This window comes from Pan troglodytes, chromosome X, assembly GCF_028858775.2.
Source record: "Pan troglodytes isolate AG18354 chromosome X, NHGRI_mPanTro3-v2.0_pri, whole genome shotgun sequence".
Lineage (NCBI taxonomy): Eukaryota > Metazoa > Chordata > Mammalia > Primates > Hominidae > Pan > Pan troglodytes.
In genome coordinates, this window is record NC_072421.2 from 104,365,276 (window position 1) to 104,389,661 (window position 24,386).

The window sequence follows — 24,386 nt, forward strand, 5'->3', positions numbered from 1 at the left end:
TGGCAGGCAAGCAGTCCAGGAATTAGTCTGGATAAAATGTACTATTAGGCAATAAGTGAGAGCACTTAAATGAAATTTTCTTCCATAGTTCATACTCATCTTTTTTGTAAGATGGAGTTTCTCTCTTGTTGCCCAGGCTGGAGTGCAATGGCACGATCTCGGCTCACTGCAACCTCTGCCTCCATGGTTCAGGCGATTCTCCTGCCTCAGCCTCCCAAGTAGCTGGGATTACAGGTGCCTGCCACCACGCCCAGCTAATTTTTTGTATTTTTAGTAGAGGTTTCACCACGTTGGCCAGGCTGGTCTCGAATTCCTGACCTCAGATGATCCACCCGCCTCGGCCTCCCAAAGTGCTGGGATTACAGGCATGCGCCACCACGCCTGGCCCATACTCACCTTTCTAGAACCAATATTTATTTTGGGGTTAATCACCAGTTCTTATAACTTCTAGGGTGAAGCTTCTATGGTACAAATCCTATATAGGAGACTATTCACTTCTAAGTTCTCTTTATATTTGCTAAGTCTAATATTCAAACGTGATATTTTCAACTTGTGTCTTCTAGTCTCAGTTTATTCAGTTTTCAAAGACCCTCTATAACTTATTTCATGAGGACCCTGAAGAAGAATCATTATATCAAGCCATTGCTGTTGTAACCAGCCTTTTACTCAGGATGGAAGAAGTTGGAAGGAAACTACATAGCCCTACATCATCAGCCAAAGGATTCTCTGGTACTGTCTGTGGTTCCGGAGGACCCAGTGAGGAAAAAACAGGGAGCCACTTGGAGAAAGATCCTTGTTCCTTTAGGGAGGAACCTCAGTGGTCATTTGCATTTGAACAGATTCTTGCATCGCTGTTGAATGAACCAGCATTGGTGAGGTTTTTTGAGAAACCCATAGATGTAAAAGCCAAGCTGGAAAATGCAAGAATTTCTCAGTTAAGGTCTAGAACCAAGATGTAAATCCCTAGGAATTGCCTATCATAGACAAGTTTACTAACATTCCTGTAGCTGTCAGCTTGATTCCTGTGAGTAGGGCTCAGGGATTTATCTTGTTACCAATGTGTCTGAAGGCCAAAATATATATCCAGAAGCACAATGCATCATTCCTTTGTTGTTGATAATGGGCTTTGTTAGCACTTTTTAAAACAAACAAACAAACAAAACAAAAAAGCAAACCACATTTGTTATCTCAAATTTTGATGATATTCTCAAATACAAATATACATTTTTATATTTCACAATATATGCAATATCAGGGGAATATGCTAAATGTTACCACCAGAGGGCACAAGCATATCACTTTTAGTAAGGAAATTACTAGCTTGTGTTGCTATTTACATATGAATTACTGATTATTTTGAAAAGACGGTGTTATGCTTGGGTGTTAGTGAGGCTGATATGTCATGTCAATCGATAAACCCTACTTTCCAAATTATCTAAAAGATTACCATTTGGGGCCCTTGTTTTCAAGTTATCTAACTGAAATATTATTAATTTTTTTAAGTTAATCTCATTCAGTCTTCTAGTAATAAATGCTTTTTTAAGTACCTTCTACAGTCTTCTTACCTGAGGGGTTCAGAGGCTGCTGACTCACACTGCTAACTCTGTTACTGACAAAAGCAAATCAATAACTCTAAATTCTGGGCTGATATAAAGAAAAAAACAATATTGGATTTGGATTTAAGCTGGGTAAAATCAGCCTTCTGAGAAGGGCTAAGAAACAGTTCAATTAACTGTATAGGTCTTTCATTAGACCGAGACATCACTAGAAATTCTGGGCACTGCTGTTTGTGGTATTTGTCTCAGAGTAGCTTATGACTGTTTTGGTTCTAGCTTTAGATTTTGGATTTTCACCAGTCATGTGTTAATTTACATTAGATAGTAAAGAATGGCTACACTAAGACTGAATTATCTTATTAGTCTGGCAAGCATATAAAGTATACTTGTATGTAATGATTGCCAAGGTAACAGAATTGCTGACATCTGTCTAAAAAGTTTTGACTATCCAATTTAGATGTGTAATTTCTATATACTTTATGCTGTTTATATTTCAGTCATTACACAGAGTCCATTTAGAGATAATGGGCTTTGTTAGCACTTTCAAAAAAAAAAAAGCAAACCATACTTGTCCACTGTCCTGTGCTATTCCTACCAAGGACAATTTATTAATCAATTGACTTAGAAAATAGGGGGAGAAATCATTCATTGGAGCTTCTTTCTTTACAAAAGACTTTGGTTATAAGCCTTTTGACTTTTCTAGATGTGAAACCATGAAAGGGCAGACCTCCTTCAGAGTGACTCAAGAGGTCTCCCTTTCTTGGAGGGAGTTGGTACAGTCAGCCTTTGGGAAGAATCCACTGTGAACAAAGCTTAACACATAGGGCTTCATCGCTCATAGAATATGTTATTTTCAAAGAAGTTCAAGAATTTTCAAGTTGAGCCTTTGAAAATCCCATAAATTGGTTTTAGCTAAACACTTACTAGTAGTGTCTTTAAATTATTTAATCAACCTTGTCTTTTCAAGGAAATTACCACTTAAAGAGATAGTTGGTAAATAAACATCTATGCCTTTTCTCAGAAATGATTTGCTGAACTATGTCCATATTTTACAGCTTAGATAATAGTTTATATGGAAACTATTATACATCTGCTATTATGCAATGATTGTTAAATTATACTGAAGTAGCTCTAGAAAGACACATGTATACAAGGCACTATTGTACACACTTTGCTGAATATTTTGTCAGTTGTATTTACAAAGAAAGGTACTTTCTTAAGAGCATATATGTTATTAATATTTGATATGATTTTAAAGTCAGAATAGTACAGATTACTGAATATTATACTTTAGGCTAGATTAATTAAAATTGAATACTGAAAGAGATTTTTTGAGTTGCAAAAAGTTTATAAATGCAAAGCAAAAAGAAAACATTTATTTTCTGAGTCTGCAGGAGAAACAAACTAAACATTATAGTTTTATAGCTGCTATCTTGTTAACCAAACAGGTTGTTCATAATATTAAAAATCTTACGTAGTTGTGTTAAACTGAACCAGTTCATTATACCTTATGCATTAAATTAAATATGTTATAAGGTGGCTTTACTTGTCTTTATAAAAATAAATATATCTACTAAACATGAAAAATGGTTTACTTAAAAAGATTAGTATTATTTATTATGATGTCTTTTTTTCCTTTTTCTTTTCTTTTCTTTCTTTTTCTTTTTTTTTTTTCTTTATTGAGACAGGTCTCAATCTGTCACCCAGACAGACAGGTCTCATTCTGTCACCCAGATTGGAGTGCAGTACAGCCTTGATCTTCCAGGCTCATGCAATCCTCATGTCTCAGCCTCCCAAGTAGCTGAGACCACAGATACACACCACCATGCCTGGCTTATTTATTTATTTATTTATTTATTCATTCATTCATTTATTTATTTATTGGTAGAGATGTGGTCTCCCTATGTAGCCCAGGCTGTTCTCAAATTCCTAGGCTCAAGCAATCCTACCGCCCCAGCCTCCCAAAATGTGGATTACAGGTGTGAGTCACCATGTTCAGGCTTTTTGTTTTTCTTTTTCTAAATTTCAGTTCACACAGAACTATGATGTATTTTTACTTACACTTCACTCAGATATCACTTGAGGACTTCCCTCTTGTATCAGAATTCAATTGCAGAGAGCTAATTCACTCTAGTTAGTTTAATCAGGAAAAGATTTATTACTAGATATCAAGTGGCTTACATAATTATCAGGAGGATGGACTAAACTGAGCTTTGAAGAACAACTTCCAAAGGCACACCACTATCAGGCCACCAAGGGAATTGCTAACTCTTCAGTGTTAAGGACACTGCTACTTCCTACTGCTGTCATAAAAAGCCATCACTACTGCTGCTACCTCAGAAACCATGCTTCAACTGCTGTGATTTACACTAGCAAAATAGATGGCAGGCACCCTGCCTCTCATCACCCACAAACTGATGACTAAATTGCAATAGAACAGCCAAACATCTTCACAACTATGTTTACCAGCAGAAATGGCAGAAACATAGCCAACACCTCACTTCTGTCATTCAAATCTCACATGTGTGCATCTGATTGGCCTCTAATAAATCCAGAATCCTAGTTGCAGAGGAATCTGGGAAATTTACTTTTAGCTTTTTAGCCTCTACAGTATAGAAAGGCAAACTAAGAGGGTGGAAAGCAAATTGAACAGTGTGTTTGTTTTCTATTGTTGCATAGCTAATTCCATCACACATTTATTATCTCACCATTTCAGTGGGTCAAGACTCTGGGCTCAACTTAGGTCGATCTTCTGCTTAGAGGATCTCACAAGGCTGCAACCAAAGTGTCAGCCAGGATGGTTCTCATGTAAAGGATCATCTAAGGAATAATCCACTTCCAGGTTCACTCAGGCTGTTGGCAGAATTCATTTCCTTATGGTTTCCAGTCTGGGATGCCAGCTTCTTGCTGGTAGTCACTTGGCAGCCACCCTCAGCTTCTAGAGGCTTCAGTCAGTTCCTAACAGCTGCCCTCACCTTCTGTGGACAGTTCTTTGCCACATCAGCTTTCCCCAAAATGGCCACTTACTTTATCAAGGCAGCAAGAAGTCTCTAGAGCAAATCTGCTAGCAAGACAGTGTCTTATATAATGTAACATAATTACAGCCATGACATCCCATCCCTTTCACCATGTTCTGTTGGTTAAAGGCAAATCACAAGTCCTGCGCACACTCAAGGGGAGAAGAGTAACAGTGATGCATGTGACGCTGGGGCCCTGTAGCTCCGGATCCCTAAAGGCAAGGCAAATTATTCCGGTAACTACATTCATAGGCATATAATCATCAAAAGAAGCACATTTATCCTATCTCACGTTATGCTGCAGTTTCCATTTCTGTCTTCAGAACTACATATTTCTCCCATCGCAGAAGCATCAAGCAATGTATTTCCTAGCTTCTAATTCTACTTGTCTTCCTTTTGCAGGTAATGCCATTTCTTTATGACTACTTTTAAGATCTTGATCTTTCAGTGTTCTACAGTTTCCTATGATCTATCCAGCTTTAAAAAAATCCTGTTTGAGATAAATTATTAAATTTTGATAATTGACTATCATTTTCTAAGACCTCTCTACCTTTGGCATAGTCCAAACAGACAAGTTAAAGGAGGGTAGGATAGAAATCACCCCCACCTCCCATACACACGCATGTTCTTCAAATCTTTGGTACACACTCATCTCTGTGGTTTCCCTAGGGATGTGTTATTGACAGACCCAACTAATTCTACTTGGCCCTTTCTACCATAAAAAGTTCTTACTACACTGGTCAGGGAGCAAATGTGTTATATCTGTCAGTTGCTGATTGTGGCTATTTCAAGTTATACATTCATGAACTGAGAAATAGCTATACAATATATTTGCAAATACACTAGATCCATTGTAGATGGATTCAAGATAAAACTGTATCTCTTGACTCCATAAGCCCTGCCTCTGACCACTAGATGACCATTGTGTTCTAACCCCCTCTAATCTCTCCCAGGAATGAATGTGAACTCAGAGTCAGTGTCAAATAATCTCTGAAAGTCCAAGTCATTTGCCCAGTGCAAATTACCCTGGTAAATGGCCACAGGTTCCTCTTCCTAAAAGAAGATTTACAACACATGCTCATGGTATTGCAAAATCCTTCCTCACGGGTACCTGGTTTTCCTTCAGGAGCCTCTGAATGTGTAAACTGACTCAGTCTGCAAATTGGGTGAAAGACCTTAAATATGCATCATGATTACTCAAATTAGGTCTTTGTTCACCAGACAGGAAATATTTTGGCTATACAAATCAAGTAGGAATTAGTAGGCTACCATTTATTTTAATCTAAGAGACCTGAAGAAAAATTAGCCACTACCAAACATCTCTGCAAGTCAAAACATTTAGATGGCTTCCCTGGCCATGCTCCTATCATACTCAACCATGCTCACCCCATCTCTAGTCATTAAGTTCTCCCACTTGGTCTCTGCCATTCTAGGTTCCCATTATTCTCATTGAATTAGCAAGTTCCTGACAATGGCAGCGTGAACTAAGAAATTAAGGAGATCTACAAATAATATTGTTAAAATGTTCATACTACCCAAAGTGATCTACAGATTCAATGCAATTTCTATGAAAAAAATGACACTCTTCACAGAAATAGGAAAAAAATTCTTAAAATTCATATGTAACCACGAAAGACCACGAATAGCCAAAGTAATCCTGAGCAAAAGGAACAAAGCTCAAGGTGTCATACTACCTGACTTCAAAGTATACTACAAAGCTACAGTAACCAAAACAGAATGTTACTGGCACAAAAACAGACACATAGACCAATAGAACAGAATAGAGAACACAGAAATAAATTCATGTATTTATAGCCAACTGATTTTCAACAAAGACACCAAGAACGTACATTGAGGAAAGGACAGTCTTCAATAAATGGTACTGGAAAAACTAGATAGCCACATGCAGAAGATCGAAACTAGACCTCTATCTCTCACTATATACAAAAGTCGAGTCAAAATGGATTAAAGACTTGAATATAAGCCCAGAAATGATAAAATGACTAGAGGAAAACATACGGGAAATGTTTCATGACATTGGTTTGGGCAAGGTTTTTTTTTTTTTTTTTTGATAAGACCTCAAAAGCACAGATGACAAAATTAAAAATAGACAAATGGGATTGCATCAAATTAAAAAGCTTCTGCATGGGAAAGGAAATAACACAGTAAGGAGACAACCTACAGACTGGGAGAAAATATTTGCAAACTATGCATCTGACATGGAGCTAATAATCCAGAATATACAAGGAAGTCAAACAACTCAACAGCAAAAAAGAAGCAACTCAATTGAAAAATGGGCAAACCACCTGAATAGACATTTCTCAGAAGAAGACATGGCCAACAGATATATGAAAAAACGTTCACCGTTTTCATCAGGGAAATGCAAATCAAAAGCACAATCAGATATCACCTCACCCCAGTTAGAATGACTGCTATCAAAAAGACAAAAAATAACAAATACTGGTGTGAATGTGGAGAAAGGGGAACACTTACACAGTGTTGGTGAGAATGTAAATTAGTATAGCCATTATGGAAAACAGTGGGGAGGTTCCTCAATTAAAAATAGAACTACCATATGATCCAGCAATCCCTCTTCTAGGAATATATCCAAAGGAAAGGAAATCAGTACATCTAATAGATATCTGCACTCCAGTGTTTGTTGCAGCACTATTTACATAACCAAGGTACGGAATCAGCCTAAGTAATCATCAATGAATGAATGGATTTTTTAATGTGGTATATTTTCACAACAGAATATTATTCAGCCATAAAACAGAATGAAGTTTTGTCATTCATGGCAACATGGATGAACCTAGAAGACATTATGTTAAGTGAAATAAGCCAGACACAGAGAGACACACACTGCATGATCTCACTCATATGTGAAATCTAGAAAAGGTTGATCTCATAGAAGAAAGTAGAAATCATGGTTACCAGAAGGTTGGAAGGGTAGTGGGGAGGAAGGGATGGAGAGAGATGGGTTAGGAAGTACAAAGTTACAGTTAGATAGGAAGAAGACGTTCTGGTGTTAGAATAGTAGGGTGACTACGATTAACAATATTATATATTTCAAAATAGCTGGGAGAGAAGATTTTGAATGTCCTCACCACAAAGAAATGATAAATATATGAGGTGATGAATATGCTAAATACCCTGATTTGATCATTGCACAATGTATACATGTATTGAAACATCACACTTCACCCCATAAATATGTACAATTATTATGTGTCAAAAATTAATTTTAAAAAAGAAGTTAAGGAGACTTAATTTCACCATAAGTCATAGCCTACAAAAGACAGCCACTGTAGCATGTTTCAAGGATACTGAGACTCCTCTCATTAAGGTAATTTTCAATGCCTTGAGTAAGAAAGCATCCTCTGGTCCCTGTTGGAAGAGGGACATGGTTAAAATGTAGGTGACTGAATCATATAAATGTACTCCAATGTTTCTATCTCCTTAAGTCTTTGGAGTACTTCCTCTTCATCATACCAAGGAATATCTGCTATATCAACTTTATTTAATATGGGCTACTTTTGAGCCTTGGCTTCCATCAATCAACTGATCAGAGCCACTTCCAATTAGGTAAGCTAGCAATTGAATTTAGACTCTCTGGTAAATATGTAGATGTTGGTCTATTTGGCCTGATCAAAAATTATTTTTTCCTCCGTAGTATACCATTCTAAGACACATTCCTACACATATTCTCCAGATTTCTGTCATTATAAATTAGCAAAATTTTGCAATTCTTATCTCCTTCCAGGTCAGACTTCATATTTGTACTTTTGGAGCATACGCTTATCTGACTCTAGTTATAAGTCTGAAAGCAATGAGGAGGGTAGGGGTGCTTTATGAAGAAAGTTGACATTCCCCTAAAAGTAAATTCAGAGTGTTCAAGGAAGGCAGGACCAGCCTTATCAAACTGGGGCTGCTTCTGTTGGCAAAGCATACTTGTTGGTAAACTACTTAGGTTGTCTGAATCTACCCAAATGTACACATTTCTTTTTTTAAAAAAATTATTATACTTTAAGTTCTGAGATACATGTGCAGAACGTACAATTTTGTTACACAGGTATACATGTGTCATGGTGGATTGCTGCACCCATCAACGCGTCATCTACATTAGATATTTCTCCTCATGCTATCCCTCCCCTTGCCCCCACCCCCCGACAGGCCCTCGTGTGTGATGTTCCCCTCCCTGTGCCCATATGTTCTCATTGTTCAACTCTCACTTATGAGTGAGAACATGCGGTGTTTGGTTTTCTGTTCCTGTGTTAGTTTGCTGAGAATGATGGTTTCCAGCTTCATCCATGTTCCAGCAAAGGACATGAACTCATTCGTTTTTGTGGCTGCATAGTATTCCATGGTGTATATGTGCCACATTTTCTTTATCCAATCTATCATTGATGAGCATCAAATGTCCCCATTTCTATTCTTGGGTGGTCTCACTCTATCCCGATAAATATTCTTACTTTCATAAAAATGAACCGGTAAGGCTGTGAGTTCAATGTATACTATAATTTAATGACCCATTATATCAGACTCTGTGGCCAATTTTCAACTATGTCAGTTCTACGTCAACAAGAAATAAGGGAATAGAAACTCGTAGTTGTCTGTTTCTTGTGCTGACCATGTATATCCCAATGTAGCCATTTTCTTTCTTTAAACTGTAGAGTACAGTTAGAAAAAGTTAGCCCACTTCACAATTCTTGGGTTCATTATTAATGCTAAAATAATCTGTAGTGGCAGTTACCTGGTCCATCTAGCCTTGCCTTCAATAGGCACATGTACCACTAACATCCCGTATTATAATACTAAAAGAATTATCACTGCTTTCAAACTCAACCAGATTATGTAATAATCTCCAGTTTCCTATTTCCTTGAAATGTTATCACCTGCAAGCACTCCAGGTACTACATTCTTTATTTATCATCTCAATAGATGCAGAAAAAGCATTTCATAAATTTCAACATCTTTTCATGATGAAAACTCTCAACAAATTAGGTATAGAAGGAATGTGTCTCAACACAAAAACACATACAACAAACCCACAGCCAACATCATACTGAACAAGGAAAAGTTGAGAGCTTTTCCTCTAAGAACTGGAACAGGACAAAGATGCCCACTTTCACCACTGTTGTTCAACATAGTACCAGAAGTTCTAGCCAGAACAATAGGCAATAGAAAGAAATAAAGGGCATTCAAATTGAAAAGGAGGAAGTCAAATTGTCTTGTTTTCAAATGACATGATCTTATATATAGAAAAAACCTGAAGACTCCACCCAAAAACTCTTAGAACTGATAAATTCAATAAATTTGCAGGATACAACATCAACTTACAAAAATCAGCAGCATTTTCATACACCAATAATGAACTAGCTGAAAAAGAAATCAAGAAATCAATCTCATTAACAATAGCTATTAAAAATATAATAGCTAGGAATAAATTTAACAAGGTAAATGAAAGATCTCTATAATGAAAACTATAAAAGACAGATGAAAGAAATTGAAGAGAACTTAAAAAATGGAAAGACGTCTCATGCTTATGGATTAGAAGAATTAATATTGCTAAAAGGACCGTATTTTACACAAAGTGATCTACAGATTCAATGCAATTCCCATCAAAATACCAATGACAGTCTTCCCAAAAATAGAAAAAATAATCCCGAAATTTGTATGGGACCAATAAAGACCCTGAATAGCCAAAGTAATCCTGAGCAAAAACAATAAAGCTGGAGGCATCACACTACCTAACTTCAAAATATACACTACAAAGCTATAGTGGACAAAGCAGCATAGTACTGGCACAAAAACAGACATGGACCAATGGAACAAAAAAGAGAACACAGAAATAAATTCACACACCTACAGCAGAGTTCACTTTCAACAAAGGTACCAAGAACATACATTGGGGAAAGGATAGTCTCCTCAATTAATGGTGCTGGGAAAACTGGATATCCATATGCAGAAGAATGAAACTAGACCCCTCCCACCATATACAAAAATTAACTCAAATGGATTAGAGCCTTAAATGTCAGACACAAAAAATATGAAACTACTATAAGAAAACAGGGAAAACACTTCAGGACTTTGGCCAGTGATTTTATGGATAAGACCTCAAAAGCACAAGCAACAAAATCAAAAATAGACCCAATGCGACTATACCAAACTAAAAATCTTCTGCACGGCAAAGGAAATAATCAACAAAGTGAAAAGATAGCCTGCAAAATGGGAGAAAATATTTGCAAACTATTCATCCAGCAGGGCATCAATATCCAGAATACACAGGGAACTTAAGCACATCAATAACAACAACAACAACAAAACCCTCAAATGATACAATTTAAAAATGGGCAGATAAGGTGAATAGACATTTCTCAAAATAAGACATACAAAATGGCCAACAGATACGTGGAAATATGCTCAACATCACTAATCAGGGAAATGCCAATCAAAACCACAGTGAGGTATCATCTTACCCCAGTCCAAATAGCTATTATTAAAAGGACAAAAAATAACGAATTGCTGGCAAGGGTGTGGAGAAAAAGGGAACTTTTTTTTGTTTTGAAACAGGGTTTCCGTCTGTTGCCTAGGCTATAGTGCAGTGGCATGATCACTCACTGCAACCTCTACCTCCCGGGCCCAAGTGATCCTTTCGCCTCGGCCTCCCAAATAGCTGGGGCTATAGGTGCACGCCACCACGCCCAGCTAATTTTGTATTTTTAGTAGAGACGGGGTTTCGCCATGTTGCCCAGGCTGATCTTAAACTCCTGGACTCAAGCGACTCGCCTCAGCCTCCCAAAGTGCTGGGATTACAGGTGTCAGCCACTGTGCCCAGCCAAAAAGGGAACTCTTATATACTGTTGGTGGGAATGTAAATTAATAAATTAGCCAATATGGAAATCAGTATTTAGATTCATCAAAAAAAAAAAACTAAAAATAGAAAACCATATTATCCAGCAATACCACTACTGGGTATCTATTCAAAGGAAAGGAAATCAGTATGTCCAAGGATATCTGCACTACCATGTTTATTTCAGCACTATTCACAATAGTGAAGATGTGGAATCTACCTAACTGTCCATCAACAGACAAATGGATAAAGAAAATGTGGTACATATACCCAGTGGAATACTATTCAGCATAAAAAGAATGAAATCCTGTCATTTGTGGCAACATGGATGAGCCTAAAGCATATTATATTAAGTGAAATAAACCAGGCACAGAAAGTGAAATATTGTATGTTCTCACTCATGTAGAAGCTAAAAATGTTGAGACAGAAATAGAGAACAGTGGTTTCTAGAGGCTGGAAAGTGTAGGGGGAGGGAAGGATAATAACAGATATTGAAATTATAGCTAGATAGCAGAATAAGTTCTAGTGTTCTATATCACTGCAGACTGACTATATTTATAATTTATTGTATATTTTCAAATAACCAGAAGAGATAATTTTTAATGTTCTCAGCACATGAGGAAAAATGTGTTTGCAGTGAAGAATACATTAATACCTTGATTTAATCATTACACATTGTATACATGTATCAAAATATCACACTGTATTCCATAAATATGTACAATTATATGTCCATTAAAAATAACATGAAAAACTATATAAATTGAATCTTATGGCTATGATACAACATGCATTTTTTTAGTTGGCTTCTTTCACTCAACATTATGTTTTTGTAATTCATTTATGTGACGTATCAGCAGTTCATTCCCTTTTATTGTGTGTGATAATTCATTGTATGGCTATATTGTGGTTTTTAAAATCCATTCTACTGTTGATGGAAATTTGGATTGTTTCCAGTTTGGGGATATAAAAATAATGTGGCTGTAAGCATTCTTATATTTGTCTTTTGATACCCATATTTATGCATTTCTTTTGGGTATATATTTAAATATCTGGAAGTGAAATTGCTACATCAATAGAGTATGTATATGTTCAGCTTTGATAGATGCGGCTAAATAATGTTCCAAGTGGCTGTGCCAATTAATACTCCAATCAGTCATAAATAAGAGTTCTGATATCTGTATATCCTCACCAACACTTGGTATCGTCTATCTTTTTTCATCTTAGCCAGTCTGGTGGGTGTAAAATAGTATCTCATTGCAGTTTTAATTTGCATTTTTCTAATTATTTTTTAAAGTAAACTTTACTGAAGTATAATTTACACAGAGTTAAGGCACTCATTTAAAGTAAACATTTTGACAAAATGTATAATGTATGATTTTTACAAAATGTATACACCCGTGTAACCAACCACACCACAATCAAGATATAGAATATTTCCATCACCCTGAAAGTTCCCTTGTTCCAGGTCAACCTCCCCTACCCTCATGAGGTTCCAGGTAACCTCTGATCTGCTTTCTGTCATTATAGATTTATCTTTTCTAGAGTTTTATAAAAACTGAGTCATACACTAAGTTTTTCTGCCTGCCATTTCTGGCATAATGTTTGTGAGAATCATCCATGCCCATATCAGAAGTTTATTCCTTTTAGTGTTCCATTAGTATAAATATACCACAATTTGTATATTCATTCACCTTTTGATTGTCATTTGGGTTGTACCCAGTTTCGGGCAATTATGAATAATGTTGTTAGGAACAGTTGCTTACAAGTCTTTGTGTAAACATATTTTCATTTCTATAGGGTAAATATTCAGGAATGAAAATGTTGGGACATATTTTTTAACTTCCTAGGGAACGTCCAAACTGTTTTTTAGATTAATGTACCATTTTGCATTCCTGCCAGCGGTATATGTGAGCTCCAGTTGTTCCACATTCTCACCAGCACTTGGCATTTTAAAAAGTTTGTCTTTTTAAATTTTGGCCATTCTAGAGGGTATGTAGAGTATTTCCTATTGTAGTGTTAATTTGCATTTCACTGATGGCTAATGAAGTCCAATGTCACTTAATGTACTTATAGATGTTTCTTTTATCATCTTTTGTGAAGTCTGTTAAAATCTTTCACTGATTAAAAATATTTAAATCAATTTTATTGAGAGATAATGCATAGATAATGAAATTTTACCAATTTTAAACAGTTTGAGGAGTTTGGAAAAAAGTATACACTCATACAACCGCCACTCCAATCAAGATATAGAACATTTCCATCAGTTTAAAAAGTTCCCTCGGGCCCCTTTGAGGCAATCTCCTCCTTCCACTCCTCACCCTTGGCAACATTGAACCGCTTCCTATCACTGTAGTTTTGGCTTTTCTATACTTTCATATAAATGGAATCATACAATATGTAGCATTGTTTTATTTTATAAGATGTTATTTTTATTGTTCATATACTTGTAAAAATAGCTTTTTTGAGATACAATTTATGTACCACAAAATTCATCCTTTTTTGTTTGTTTTTGTTTTTTGTTTGTTTGTTTTTTATTTTTGAGACAGTGTCTCACTCTCTCACCCAGGCTGGAGTGCAGTGGCATGTTCATGGCTTACTGCAGCCTTGAATTCCTAGGCTTAAGCAACCCTCCTGCCTCAGCCTCCCAAGTAGCTGGGACTATGGGTGCATGCCACCATGCCCAGCTAATTTTTAAATCTTTTGTAGAGATGGGGTCTTGTTCTGTTGCCCTGGCTGGTCTCAAACTCCTGACCTCATATGCTCCTCCCTTGTCAGATCCCAAAGTGCTGAGATGACAGATGTTAGCCACTGTGCCCAATGCAAACCCACCCACTTTTAAATGTAAAATTCAATGATTTTTAAGTAAATTTACAGTTTTACAACCATCACCAAAATCCAAATTTAGAACATTTCCATCACTCCAAAGAGAGCTCCCAATCCTCATTCCCATTCCTGGCCCAGGTAACCACTAATCTACTGTCTACCTTTTGTAATTTGCTTTTTCTGTACAGTGAATATAAATGGAATCATAAAACATTTGGTCTTTGCATGTGGCTACGTTTACATATAATGTTTCTGAGGCTATTCCTGTTGTAGCCAAGTATCAGCAGTTAGTTCCTTTTCATTGCTGAGTTTTTTTCCATTTTATGGATATATTGCAATCTATATATTCATTCAACAATTGATGAACATTTGGATTGTTTTCATCTTTTTGCTATTATCAATAATGCTGCTGTGAACATTCATGATATGTTTTTGTGTGGACATGATTTAATTTCTCTTGGATATATACCTAGGAGTGAGATTGCTGCGTCATATGGTAACTCTATGTCTAACATTTTAAAGACCTGCCAAATTGTTTTCCAAAGTGAATGAACCATTTTACATTCCCACCAGCAGTGTATGAGGTTTCCATTTTCTCCACATCCTTGCCAACACTTGTTATTGTCTGTCTTTTTATGTAACCATCCTAGTAGGTATCTAGTGGTATCTCATTGCAGTTTTAATTTGTATTTCCCCAATGTGAGCATCTTTTTATGTTCTTATTACATATTATTGGATGAATTGTGTCCCCTCCAAATTTATATGTTGAAGTCCCAACCCCCAGTAACTCAGAATGTGACCATATTTGAGATAGGGCCTTCAAAATTGTTATTAAGTTAAAATGAGACCATTAGATTAGGGTGTTAATCCAATATAAGTGGTGTCCTTATAAGAAGAGGTGGATATACCAGGGGCACGTTTGTACAGAAAGACAATCATAAGAAAAGGCAGCAAGAATGGCCATCTACAAGCCATCTACAAGAGAGGCCTCACAATGAAACCAACACTACTGACACCTTGATCTTGGACTTCTAGTCTCCAGAACTGTAAGCAAATTAATTTCTGTTGTTTAAGCCACACAGTCTGTGGTATTTTGTTATGGGAGCCCTAGCAAATGAATACAGCTAATGATGTTGAACATCTTTTCACATGCTTATTCACTATGGATATATCCTCTCTGGAAAAATATTTGTTCATGTCTTTGGCCAATTTTCTAATTGAATTGTTTTGGGTTCTTTATTGTTGAGTTTTAAAAGTTCTTTTTCTATTCTAGATGTGAGTCCTTTGTCAGTTATATGGTTTGCAAATATTTTCTCCTAGTCTCTAGCTTGTCTTTCTGTCTAATTCACAGGACATTTCACAGAGCACAGGTTTTTAATTTTAATGAGATCTAATTTATCAATTTTTCTTATATAGTATCATGATATTGGTATCAAGTCTAGAAATCTTTGCCTAGTTGTAGATACCACAGATTTTCTGCTATAGCTTTCTCTAAAAGTTTCATAATTTCACATTTTACATTTGTTTATAATCCATTTTGAGTTAATTTTTGTATAAGATGTGAGGTTTAGATCAAGGTTTATTTTTTATTTTTGTCTCTGCCTGTCTGATTGTTCCAGCACCATTTTTTGAAATGGCTGCTTTTAGGTCTTTGATAAAAATCAATTTTGCATATGTGTGTGAGGATATTCACCTTAATTTTACAAAGATATTTTTACTGGATATCAAGTTCTAGATTACTTTTTTGCTTTTATTTTTTTTAATTTTCCAGCACTTTGATAAGCTCATTCTTTTGTCTTTGGCTTTTATTGGTTCTCTAAGGTGTCAGTTTTATTGTTGCACTTTTGAAGTTAATATGTCTTCTTTTTTTCCTCCAACTGTCTTAACCCTTAACTTTAAAGTCTAAAAACAATGAAAGCCCTTTAAGGAACATTTAGAAAAAAAGAGGAAATAAAGTAAAATCACATCTAATGTCATCAGCCTAGCACAACCGCAGATTTGCACTTCTGGATACTAAACATTTTAAAGAGGGTTCATTATTCAATCCCCTGTCTATTTCTTTATTTTTAATCCTACTGTCATTTTTCCCCCCTTGTGAGACGGGATCTCACTCTGTCGCCCAGGCTGGAGTGCAGTGGTGTGATCTTGGCTCACTGCAACCTCCGCCTTCTGGGTTCAAGCCATTTTCCTGCCTCAGCCTCTCAAGTAGCTGGGATTACAGGCTCCTGCCACCATGCCTGGCTAATTTTTGTATTTTTAGTAGAGAGGGGGTTTTGCTATGTTGGCCAGGCTGTTCTTGAACTCCTGACCTCAAGTGATCCGTGGCCTCCCAAAGTGCTGGGATTACAGGCATGAGCCACCATGCCCAGTCTAATCCTACTGCCTTCTATTTGGTTAAAGTTGTGGAGTCTCCAGCTGCATGCAATTTTATTGGACTCATAAAAATAGATATAAGGAAGCATTGCAAACATCTACATTTATGATTCTTACCTTCTATTCAGATAGGAAGAGCAAAATTTTCATTTCTACTAACTCCTCATGAGCCTATGTATGGTTTTCCATATATCTAATAGGGGAAGAGTCCACAAAAAGTGTATAATATTTACATAAAAACTAGTATCTTCACCCTTCCTTTTCTTAAAAGTAAAAAGAAACTCTCCTACCTTTGATCATTTTATTTGTATTCCCATGACTCTATCTTCATTTTACTTTTTATGTTTCAGCAAACATTTTGGTCAGTTGGAATTTTGCCTACCATTTTTGGTGGTGTTCTTGTGCCTGGAATTATTCTCTTATGGATTATTTGTAAGTTTTTCCACTATTTTAGAGAAAAAAAACCTGAAAATTTCCCTCTACCTTTTTGGAGTTTAAATAGTATGAATCCTTAAAGTTGTTTGTAGGGAAAAAAAAAAGTCAATTTTACTAACATGCTGAGTGCCTTCAGAGTGAAATAATATGTAGCTGGGTGCAGTGGCTCACGCCTGTAATCCCAGCGTTTTGGGAGGCTGAGGCAGGCAGATCACTTGAGGTCAGGAGTTCAAGACCACCCTGGCCAACATGAAACCCCGTCTCTACTAAAAATACAAAAATTAGCTGGGCATGCTGGCGCTCACCTGGACATTTTCTGGAGTTATATAAAACATAAGAATTGCTTGCCCCCTTGAGATGGAGGTTGCAGTGAGTCGAGATTGCGCCACTGCACTCCAGCCTGGGCAACAGAGTGAGACTGTCTCAAAAAAAGAAAAAAAAGAATGAAATAATATGTTCATGTTACTCAAATGCACAAGCAGCCTAGCCTCGGAGAAATAATGTGAACTTCAGATTTTGTAAGCTATTGCCAATGGCAACCACCAAATGTCACCACTCTCAGTAATTCAGGCAAAGTTACTGCTCCCACATTTACAGTTTCACATACAGGGCCTCTTGGAAAACTGCCCCAAGTTGATTAGGAAATGGGGTATCCAGGAAAGGTGGGCAGACAAAAACTATTTCTACTACCTTTTTAAGTGAAGCCATGAGGTTTAGCTTCTCTAGCAATTTGCATGAATGACTTCTATGAAGATCGCCAAGGGTTTCTCCCAGAAATTTATAGCGCTTGTGTCTGCATTTTGAAAGGCAGACTATTATCCTGAAGTTCTTTTCACAGTGCTTATAAAATACAACTTTATGTAACATTTTACAGTTTTCTGAGTGGTTTAATCATATAACTATATACTGGAACCTCATTCCCAAAAACCTGCGAGGTTGATAGGCTAAAGGTTATCCCCATTTTAGAGATGAGAAAATTAAATCACTTGTCCAACGTATTAGAGGACTGAACAAGTAATAAATGACAGAACTAAACAAGTACCTGAGTCAGTCTCCTGATGCTTGGTGCCCTTTCCTTCCCAGCACACTGCCCCCATCTCAGAAGATATTAAATATCCACTCAAAAAATCTGCTAAGTTTACAAAGAATGGCTTTTTATTTCAGGGCTTTCTTACACGTGGAAATTGTCAACAGTTTTCCAAGAACGTTTTGGTACTCAAGTTTCTATGGTTGTGTTTGAGAAGGGGGAAATTTGACTGTTAGTCCAAGGCAAAGCTCCTACTCCCAGACTAACGATTTCATTACACGGGCAGGTCACGTCTCGGTATCCGTGCAAGAGTTACACACTACTGAAAGCTCAATATAAAATTTGATTTTCAATTGGATGTACTCCCAAAATCCTCGAGAAATCAGTGGAAGGTGAGGAAATTGAACACGTGCATCCTTTCTGCTCAGTGTAGACATAGGCTGGGACAAGACTTTGACCTTGGGCAAACCTTCCTAGATGTTGTGGGTTCAAGTTGGAGTTTTTATTCCTGAATTCCTGAATCTTACCCTTCTCCTCAACCCTTCCCACCAAGAAAAGTATATGTATAATGAGCAATAGTAGAATAGTAAGCAAAGTATTTATTAATAAACGCTTGATCTGAGAATTCAGCATAGGCTTGGTAACCTTGTTCTCCTCTTTCTGTTGCAGGGTTCTTTGGTTTAAAAAAATTGATTGGAAAGTGCAGCTTAAGCTACTCCCTTCACTCTGAATCTGAGAAGCTAAAGTCCTCAGAACAAATTTGGCCTGACCCAATCATCCAGCAGCAAGTGGAACCGGCTATCTAGTCACAGATGTGTATGATTCTTTTCACTGTAATGACCTGAGTCACTGGTGAGCTGTGGCCCAGTGATTGGCCTCAGACCAATGAGATTGGAAACTCCCATGCAGGAAGAGCAAAGGTGCCCGAAATTGCAGGTGAAAGTATTTTCTATCACCACGGACCAAGGCTGAAGCAGGGAGAGAGGGTTAAAAATGTTTTGCTTCCCTAATATTAGAGAGGGAGTACATTTGCTGTTCCACATATGTCTATTGGGGAGAGATTGATTTCAATGTTGGCTCCCGCTCTCGAGTTGCCATGGTGATGAGCAAGTAAAAATCAAGTGATAGCAGAAAGAAAAATTCAGTGCCACCCAGAGATCCAACACTCCAGAAGGAAGTAACAAGCTTCCCCTCTGAGCAGAACCAAGCTTGCCAGTGTCACATGGGGGCTAGGGAGAGGGTGTTTGGGCTCTATGATTTGTTATCTCAGCAGTGCTCATTTTGTCACCAGTGTGTTAGAATGAGAAAACACGGCCACTGCTACTGACAGTCAAGCCTGCATCCTCTGCCCCCAAAGTAATATCAAATGACACTGAGAGCTTTGAGTTATTATCGTACTGCTTCTCTCAGTGCCTACAAACAGATGCTGCCATCAGGACCCATGCTGCTGACACGCATCAACACCTCCCAATTTTTGTGCTAACTAGGGACAAGGCTGCCCTTCTGAAACACTGATGGTTATGTCCAACACAAAAAGAGTGGCTAAGTCAAGCTGGCTGTGAGTACAGGACAGCAGCTAATTCTTTAGCAGTGCATGCAGCTTGGCTGAAAAGATAATGTTCACCTCTCTGCAAACCCATCATCTAACATTTAATTGTATTCTTTGCATGTTTCGGAGATGTAGCTGTCTTGGGTCACCAGTCCTGGCAACATGGCACCACTTCTTATAGGTGAAGAATCATAGTTTGATAGTTTCCTGGAGATACAACCTTGGCCTCAGTAGAAGCAGGAGATTGGTGTCAAAGTGTAGTGGTGTGGCCTTCAAAAGAAAGTTCTGTCCTGGATTACAAGTGCTTCATATTTAGTCAGAGCTTAAGGCCCTGGACGATTGCAAGGGTTGGTAGAAAGCACTGGACTCAACATCGAGATTCTGGAGGTTCTTCCTGACTCCTGCACTGACTTGCTATGCAACCTTGAGCAAGTCATTTCCCATGTCATCATCTTCAATATCCTCATTTAAAAATGTTACCGGGTACAGTGGCTCATGCCTGTAATCCAATTTGGAAGGCTGAAGTAGAAGGATTGCTTGAGCCCAGGAGTTCAAGACCAGCTTGGACAACAAAATGAGACCACTGTCTCTATTTAAAAAAAAAAAAAAAACAGCAGAGCATGATGGCACACGCCTGCAGTCCTAGTTACTCAGGAGGCTGAGGTGGAAGTATTGTTTGAACCCAGGAGTTTGAGGCTGCAGTGAGCTATGATTGAGCCACTACTCTCCAGCCTGGGTGACAGTGAGACCCTGTATCTAAAACAAAATGAAAAAAAATGAGAGTACTGGGAGTATTAAGAGATTCAAATGAGATCACGGAGGTAAAGTTGCTTTGAAACACAGAAAGAGCGTAGCACCTGTGTAAAGCAAGCTTATTAACATTCCCAGAATATTGAAGGACAAAGATGTGCAGTCCAAGATTCTTGAAAGTGTGCATGGAGAAAAGCAAGTATCTTAGCCCATGTCTTTCCCATAAGCTTCAGGGGAGTGTGTTGACAGTAATTGGGGCACCAGGGTTTAGTAGAGCTAGATAGATAGTGTATTAGTCTGTTCTCATGCTGCTAATAGAGACATACCCAAGACTGGGTAATTTATAGGAAAGAGGTTTAATTGACTCACAGTTCCCCAGGGATGGGGAGGCCTCAGGAAACTTAGGATCATGATGGAAGGAGAAGCAAACAAGTCTTTGTTCACATGGCAGCAGCAAGGATAACTGCCAAGCAAATTGGGGAAAAGCCCCTAATAAAACCATTAGCTCTTCTGAGAACTCACTATCATGAGAACAGCAGCATGAGGTAACCGCCCCCATGATTCAGTTACCTCCCACCAGGTCCCTCCCCATGACATGTGGGGATTATGGGAACTACAATTCAACTTGAGATTGGGGGCAGGGGGGACACAGCCAAACCATATCAGATGGGAAAGGCAAGGGAAGTCAAAGTGGTGACGACTATTATGATAGCATGTGTCAAAAAAGAACAATTATTAGATGTGTATACATTCATATATACACCTATGCACAATGTATAGTAGTGTGTGTACATGTATATATAAATATATATGCATGTCTCTATCACATCTGTAATGTGCCAAGTACTCTGCCAGCCCCTTACATATGCTGTCTCATTTAATTCTTACATTAACCCTGTTAAAATGGTATTATTATCATTCCTATTTTATACATGAAGAAACTAAGGCTTAGAGACATTTTCTCATGGTCACTTAGCTAACAAGGAGTCGAGCCAGTATTTGAACCCAGGTTTGGTTTAAATCCAGAGTCTGTCCCTATAACCACCAGGTACAAAACAGTGCTGGCCATAGAATCCTCTGGATGGATGAGCCCCGCTCATCCTGGGCTTTGTGCTGTAGGTTTAGAGCTCAGCCACTAGAGGGGGCTGCCTGTCTTGCTGTTAGCGAAAACGAATTGAATCGCTAGGGACTTGGAGGCCGCTGTTCTCTCCCTTGGATGGAAGACTTCTAGAAAAACCCAGAGCCTGACTCCAGCTGGTTCCTGGTCTCTCCCTCAACCTCTTTTAATTCACACTTGGTCCCAGGCCTCAAGGTGTCCCCAGTGATGGGGATAGCAATGCCTTTTTGTGACAGTTTACACACTTCTTTCCCCGTAGGCTGCAGGAGGCCAGGGTGAGCTGCCTGCCCTAAGGGACTTTCAGGGCTTCTCTGGGGGAATAAGGAGGAGGGAAGGAGGAGCCTAGTAGTTAAGAGCCAGGACTCTGTAGTCGCACTGTCCTGTTCTACCCCAGCTTCCCACTCATTGCCTGTGCTACTAACAGGTCACTTCACTTCTCTGAGTCCCAGTTTCTTATCTGTAAACATTAGGATGCCCCACCACCACCACCACCCAGTTCAGGATAAAGTGTGTGTGGTGCCAAGCACAGTGCCTGGGATAGAACGGGAGAGCTCAGCAATTGGTAGTTCCTCCCACTTTTCAGCCAGAGTGAGACATGCCCAGCCAGGGCCCATTCCACTCTGAGGCAGCACAGCACCGAGGGGCAGGAACAGAATTCCCTCATCCCCCTCTCACCCCTGGTAGCCCTGTGCCCACAGCCCAGGTGCTGTGAGAGCCTGCCACTGCCGGGCAGGAGGTCCCCAAACATTCCTCCCTCAGTGACACCTTTCAGAGGCCCTCAGTGTTTCCTGGCCCCTGGCCCAGAGTTCTTCATATCCTCTGACTCACTTCCCTGCAGCCAGAACTTAAATCTTTTCTCCCTTGCCCTCCCACAGATTTAATCCTTCAGCAAACCCTGTTGATTCCACCTCCTGAAAGCACAGGGCTCTGGAGTCAGGCAGCCCTGAACTCTAGTTCTGCCACTTACCATTAATGTAACCTGGAGCAATTGCTGTCATCTCTCAAATCTTGGATCGGTCATTTATTAATTACGTGACCTTAAGATTCCTTAACCTCTCTGAACCTCAGTTTCCTCATCCATAAAACAAGGAAAATAATAGTGCTTGAGTTTTAGGGTTGCCATAAGGATTCAATGAGGTAAAATGTGTAAAAAGCCTGACGCTTAGAAGGTGCCACAATTTACCAACTGTGTGATTTGGGGCAAGTTTTAAAAACCACTCTAAGCCTCAGTTTTCCCAACTGTACCTATCCTTCAAAGTTGTTGTATTAAAGGAGTTAATCCATGTAAGGTTCATAACAAGAATTCCAGAATTATCAGCTGTTCTAACTCTTATCCTCCTAGGTATCCTATTGTCTAGTCTTCTCTGGACAGGGAAAGCCCCACTCCCACACCTGTGGGTGTCACCACCTCCTACTCCCCCGCCCCCCTGCCACCCCGCACTGTGCCTTTATGGCTCTCTAGTGGACAGACAGTTCATCTCCTCTCTTCTCCAGTCTCCTGTTGTAAACTGGTGACCTGACTTCACTGTTTTACTTGTCATGGCCTGGTGTTGGTTCCTGTATTTTTTACTTAATCACTGCTGACAAGGCTTGTAGCATCTTCCATGCAGGCACACAAACCCAGGCACAGAAACCCAGCTAACTCTTAGTTTTCTCATTAATAAGTGGGGATAATAATAGTCTCTAGGACTGTTGCGATTACAAGCACCACAAAAGATGATGGGTGTAACGTCAGTAGCAAGTGCTGTGGCACCCGCTGTCAGAGCAGTCATTCCTTGTTGGCTTTCTGTATCTGGGTTTCTGTGTTTCCATGGAGGTTGTCACGAGCCTTGCCAGCCAGGGGATAAACCAAAAACACAGGAACCAACACCATGTTCCTGATAGGCCAAAACAGTGGATTCAGGTCTGCTAACAACCTTATTTGGGACGGGGATTGGCCACCATTTGGCAAAAGGGAAGTGGGGAGGAAAGGAGACAATGTATCTACCCACTAGATGGGTCACACAGGCACAGTTTTGAGGAGGGGGTGAGAGGTGAGGGTTTGTAACACCCACTGGGTAGGCAGAGGGCTTTCCGTGCTGAGGCAAAGGAGAATAGGTGACTATTTTAATGAGCATGTGCTGTGTGGGGAAGAGGTGTGATACAATAAAGAACTACAGTCAGGAGTTCAAGACCTGCCTGGCCAACATAATGAAACCCCATCTCTACTAAAAATACAAAAATTAACTGGGCGTGGTGGTGCACACCTGTAATTCCAGCTGCTTGGGAGGCTAAGGCAGGAGAATTGCTTGAGCCTGGGAAGCGGAGGTTGCAGTGAGCCAAGTGCCACTGCACTCCAGTCTGGGCAACAGAGTGAGACCCTGTCTCAAAAAACAAACAAACAAACAAAAAACTATAGAGGTTGTAGTGAAAGGGTTAAGAGCAGAGAGCTGACCTTGACACTTGAGGGGAGTGGGCCTATGATTTGAGCCAGCATGCAGCAGAAAAGGCATTTGAACCCATGTTCATCTGCTTCCAAAGCCCATGCTCTTAATCATTACAACATTAAGGGCTGGCACATAGTAAGTGCTCAATAAGTATTGTTTAATGAAGGCATTCATAGTGCTGCCTCTTTCTGAAAAGTTTTCTCCCTCCATTACTACTCATGCCCATCCTTCAAAGCCCAGCTCAAATGCAGCCTCACCCCAACAGATGTGTTCTCTCACTGCTGCAACAAGGTGGGAGAAACAGGAGGAAATCAGTGCTAGGATGGGGAAGTGCTGGGACACTAGGATGGGCCAGCCAGATGGAGCTGGAGGAAGGACTCTTGAGTTTTGCACAGAGATTTTTCTCCTGAGTTTGTGCACTGGAGTTGAAGTTGGTACAAGGATTGGAAACGCCCAT

At 38.9% G+C, this 24,386-nt stretch overlaps 1 protein-coding gene across 5 annotated transcripts in view; it reads left to right on the forward strand.

The window, feature by feature from the left end:
* The window catches only part of TBC1D8B (TBC1 domain family member 8B), a 72,689-nt gene extending 70,106 nt beyond the window's left edge, over window positions 1-2,583 (forward strand). For 3 of the 5 annotated variants that reach the window (XM_016943967.3, XM_016943968.3, XM_016943970.3), the window contains one exon: window positions 564-2,583. In XM_016943967.3, coding sequence (XP_016799456.1) covers window positions 564-959 — 396 coding nt within the window. In that variant the 3' untranslated portion in view covers window positions 960-2,583. The remainder of the gene's footprint in view (window positions 1-563) is intronic. The other 2 variants (XM_016943971.3, XM_016943972.3) reach the window with 2 other exon arrangements.
* The last annotated feature ends 21,803 nt before the right edge of the window (window positions 2,584-24,386 follow it).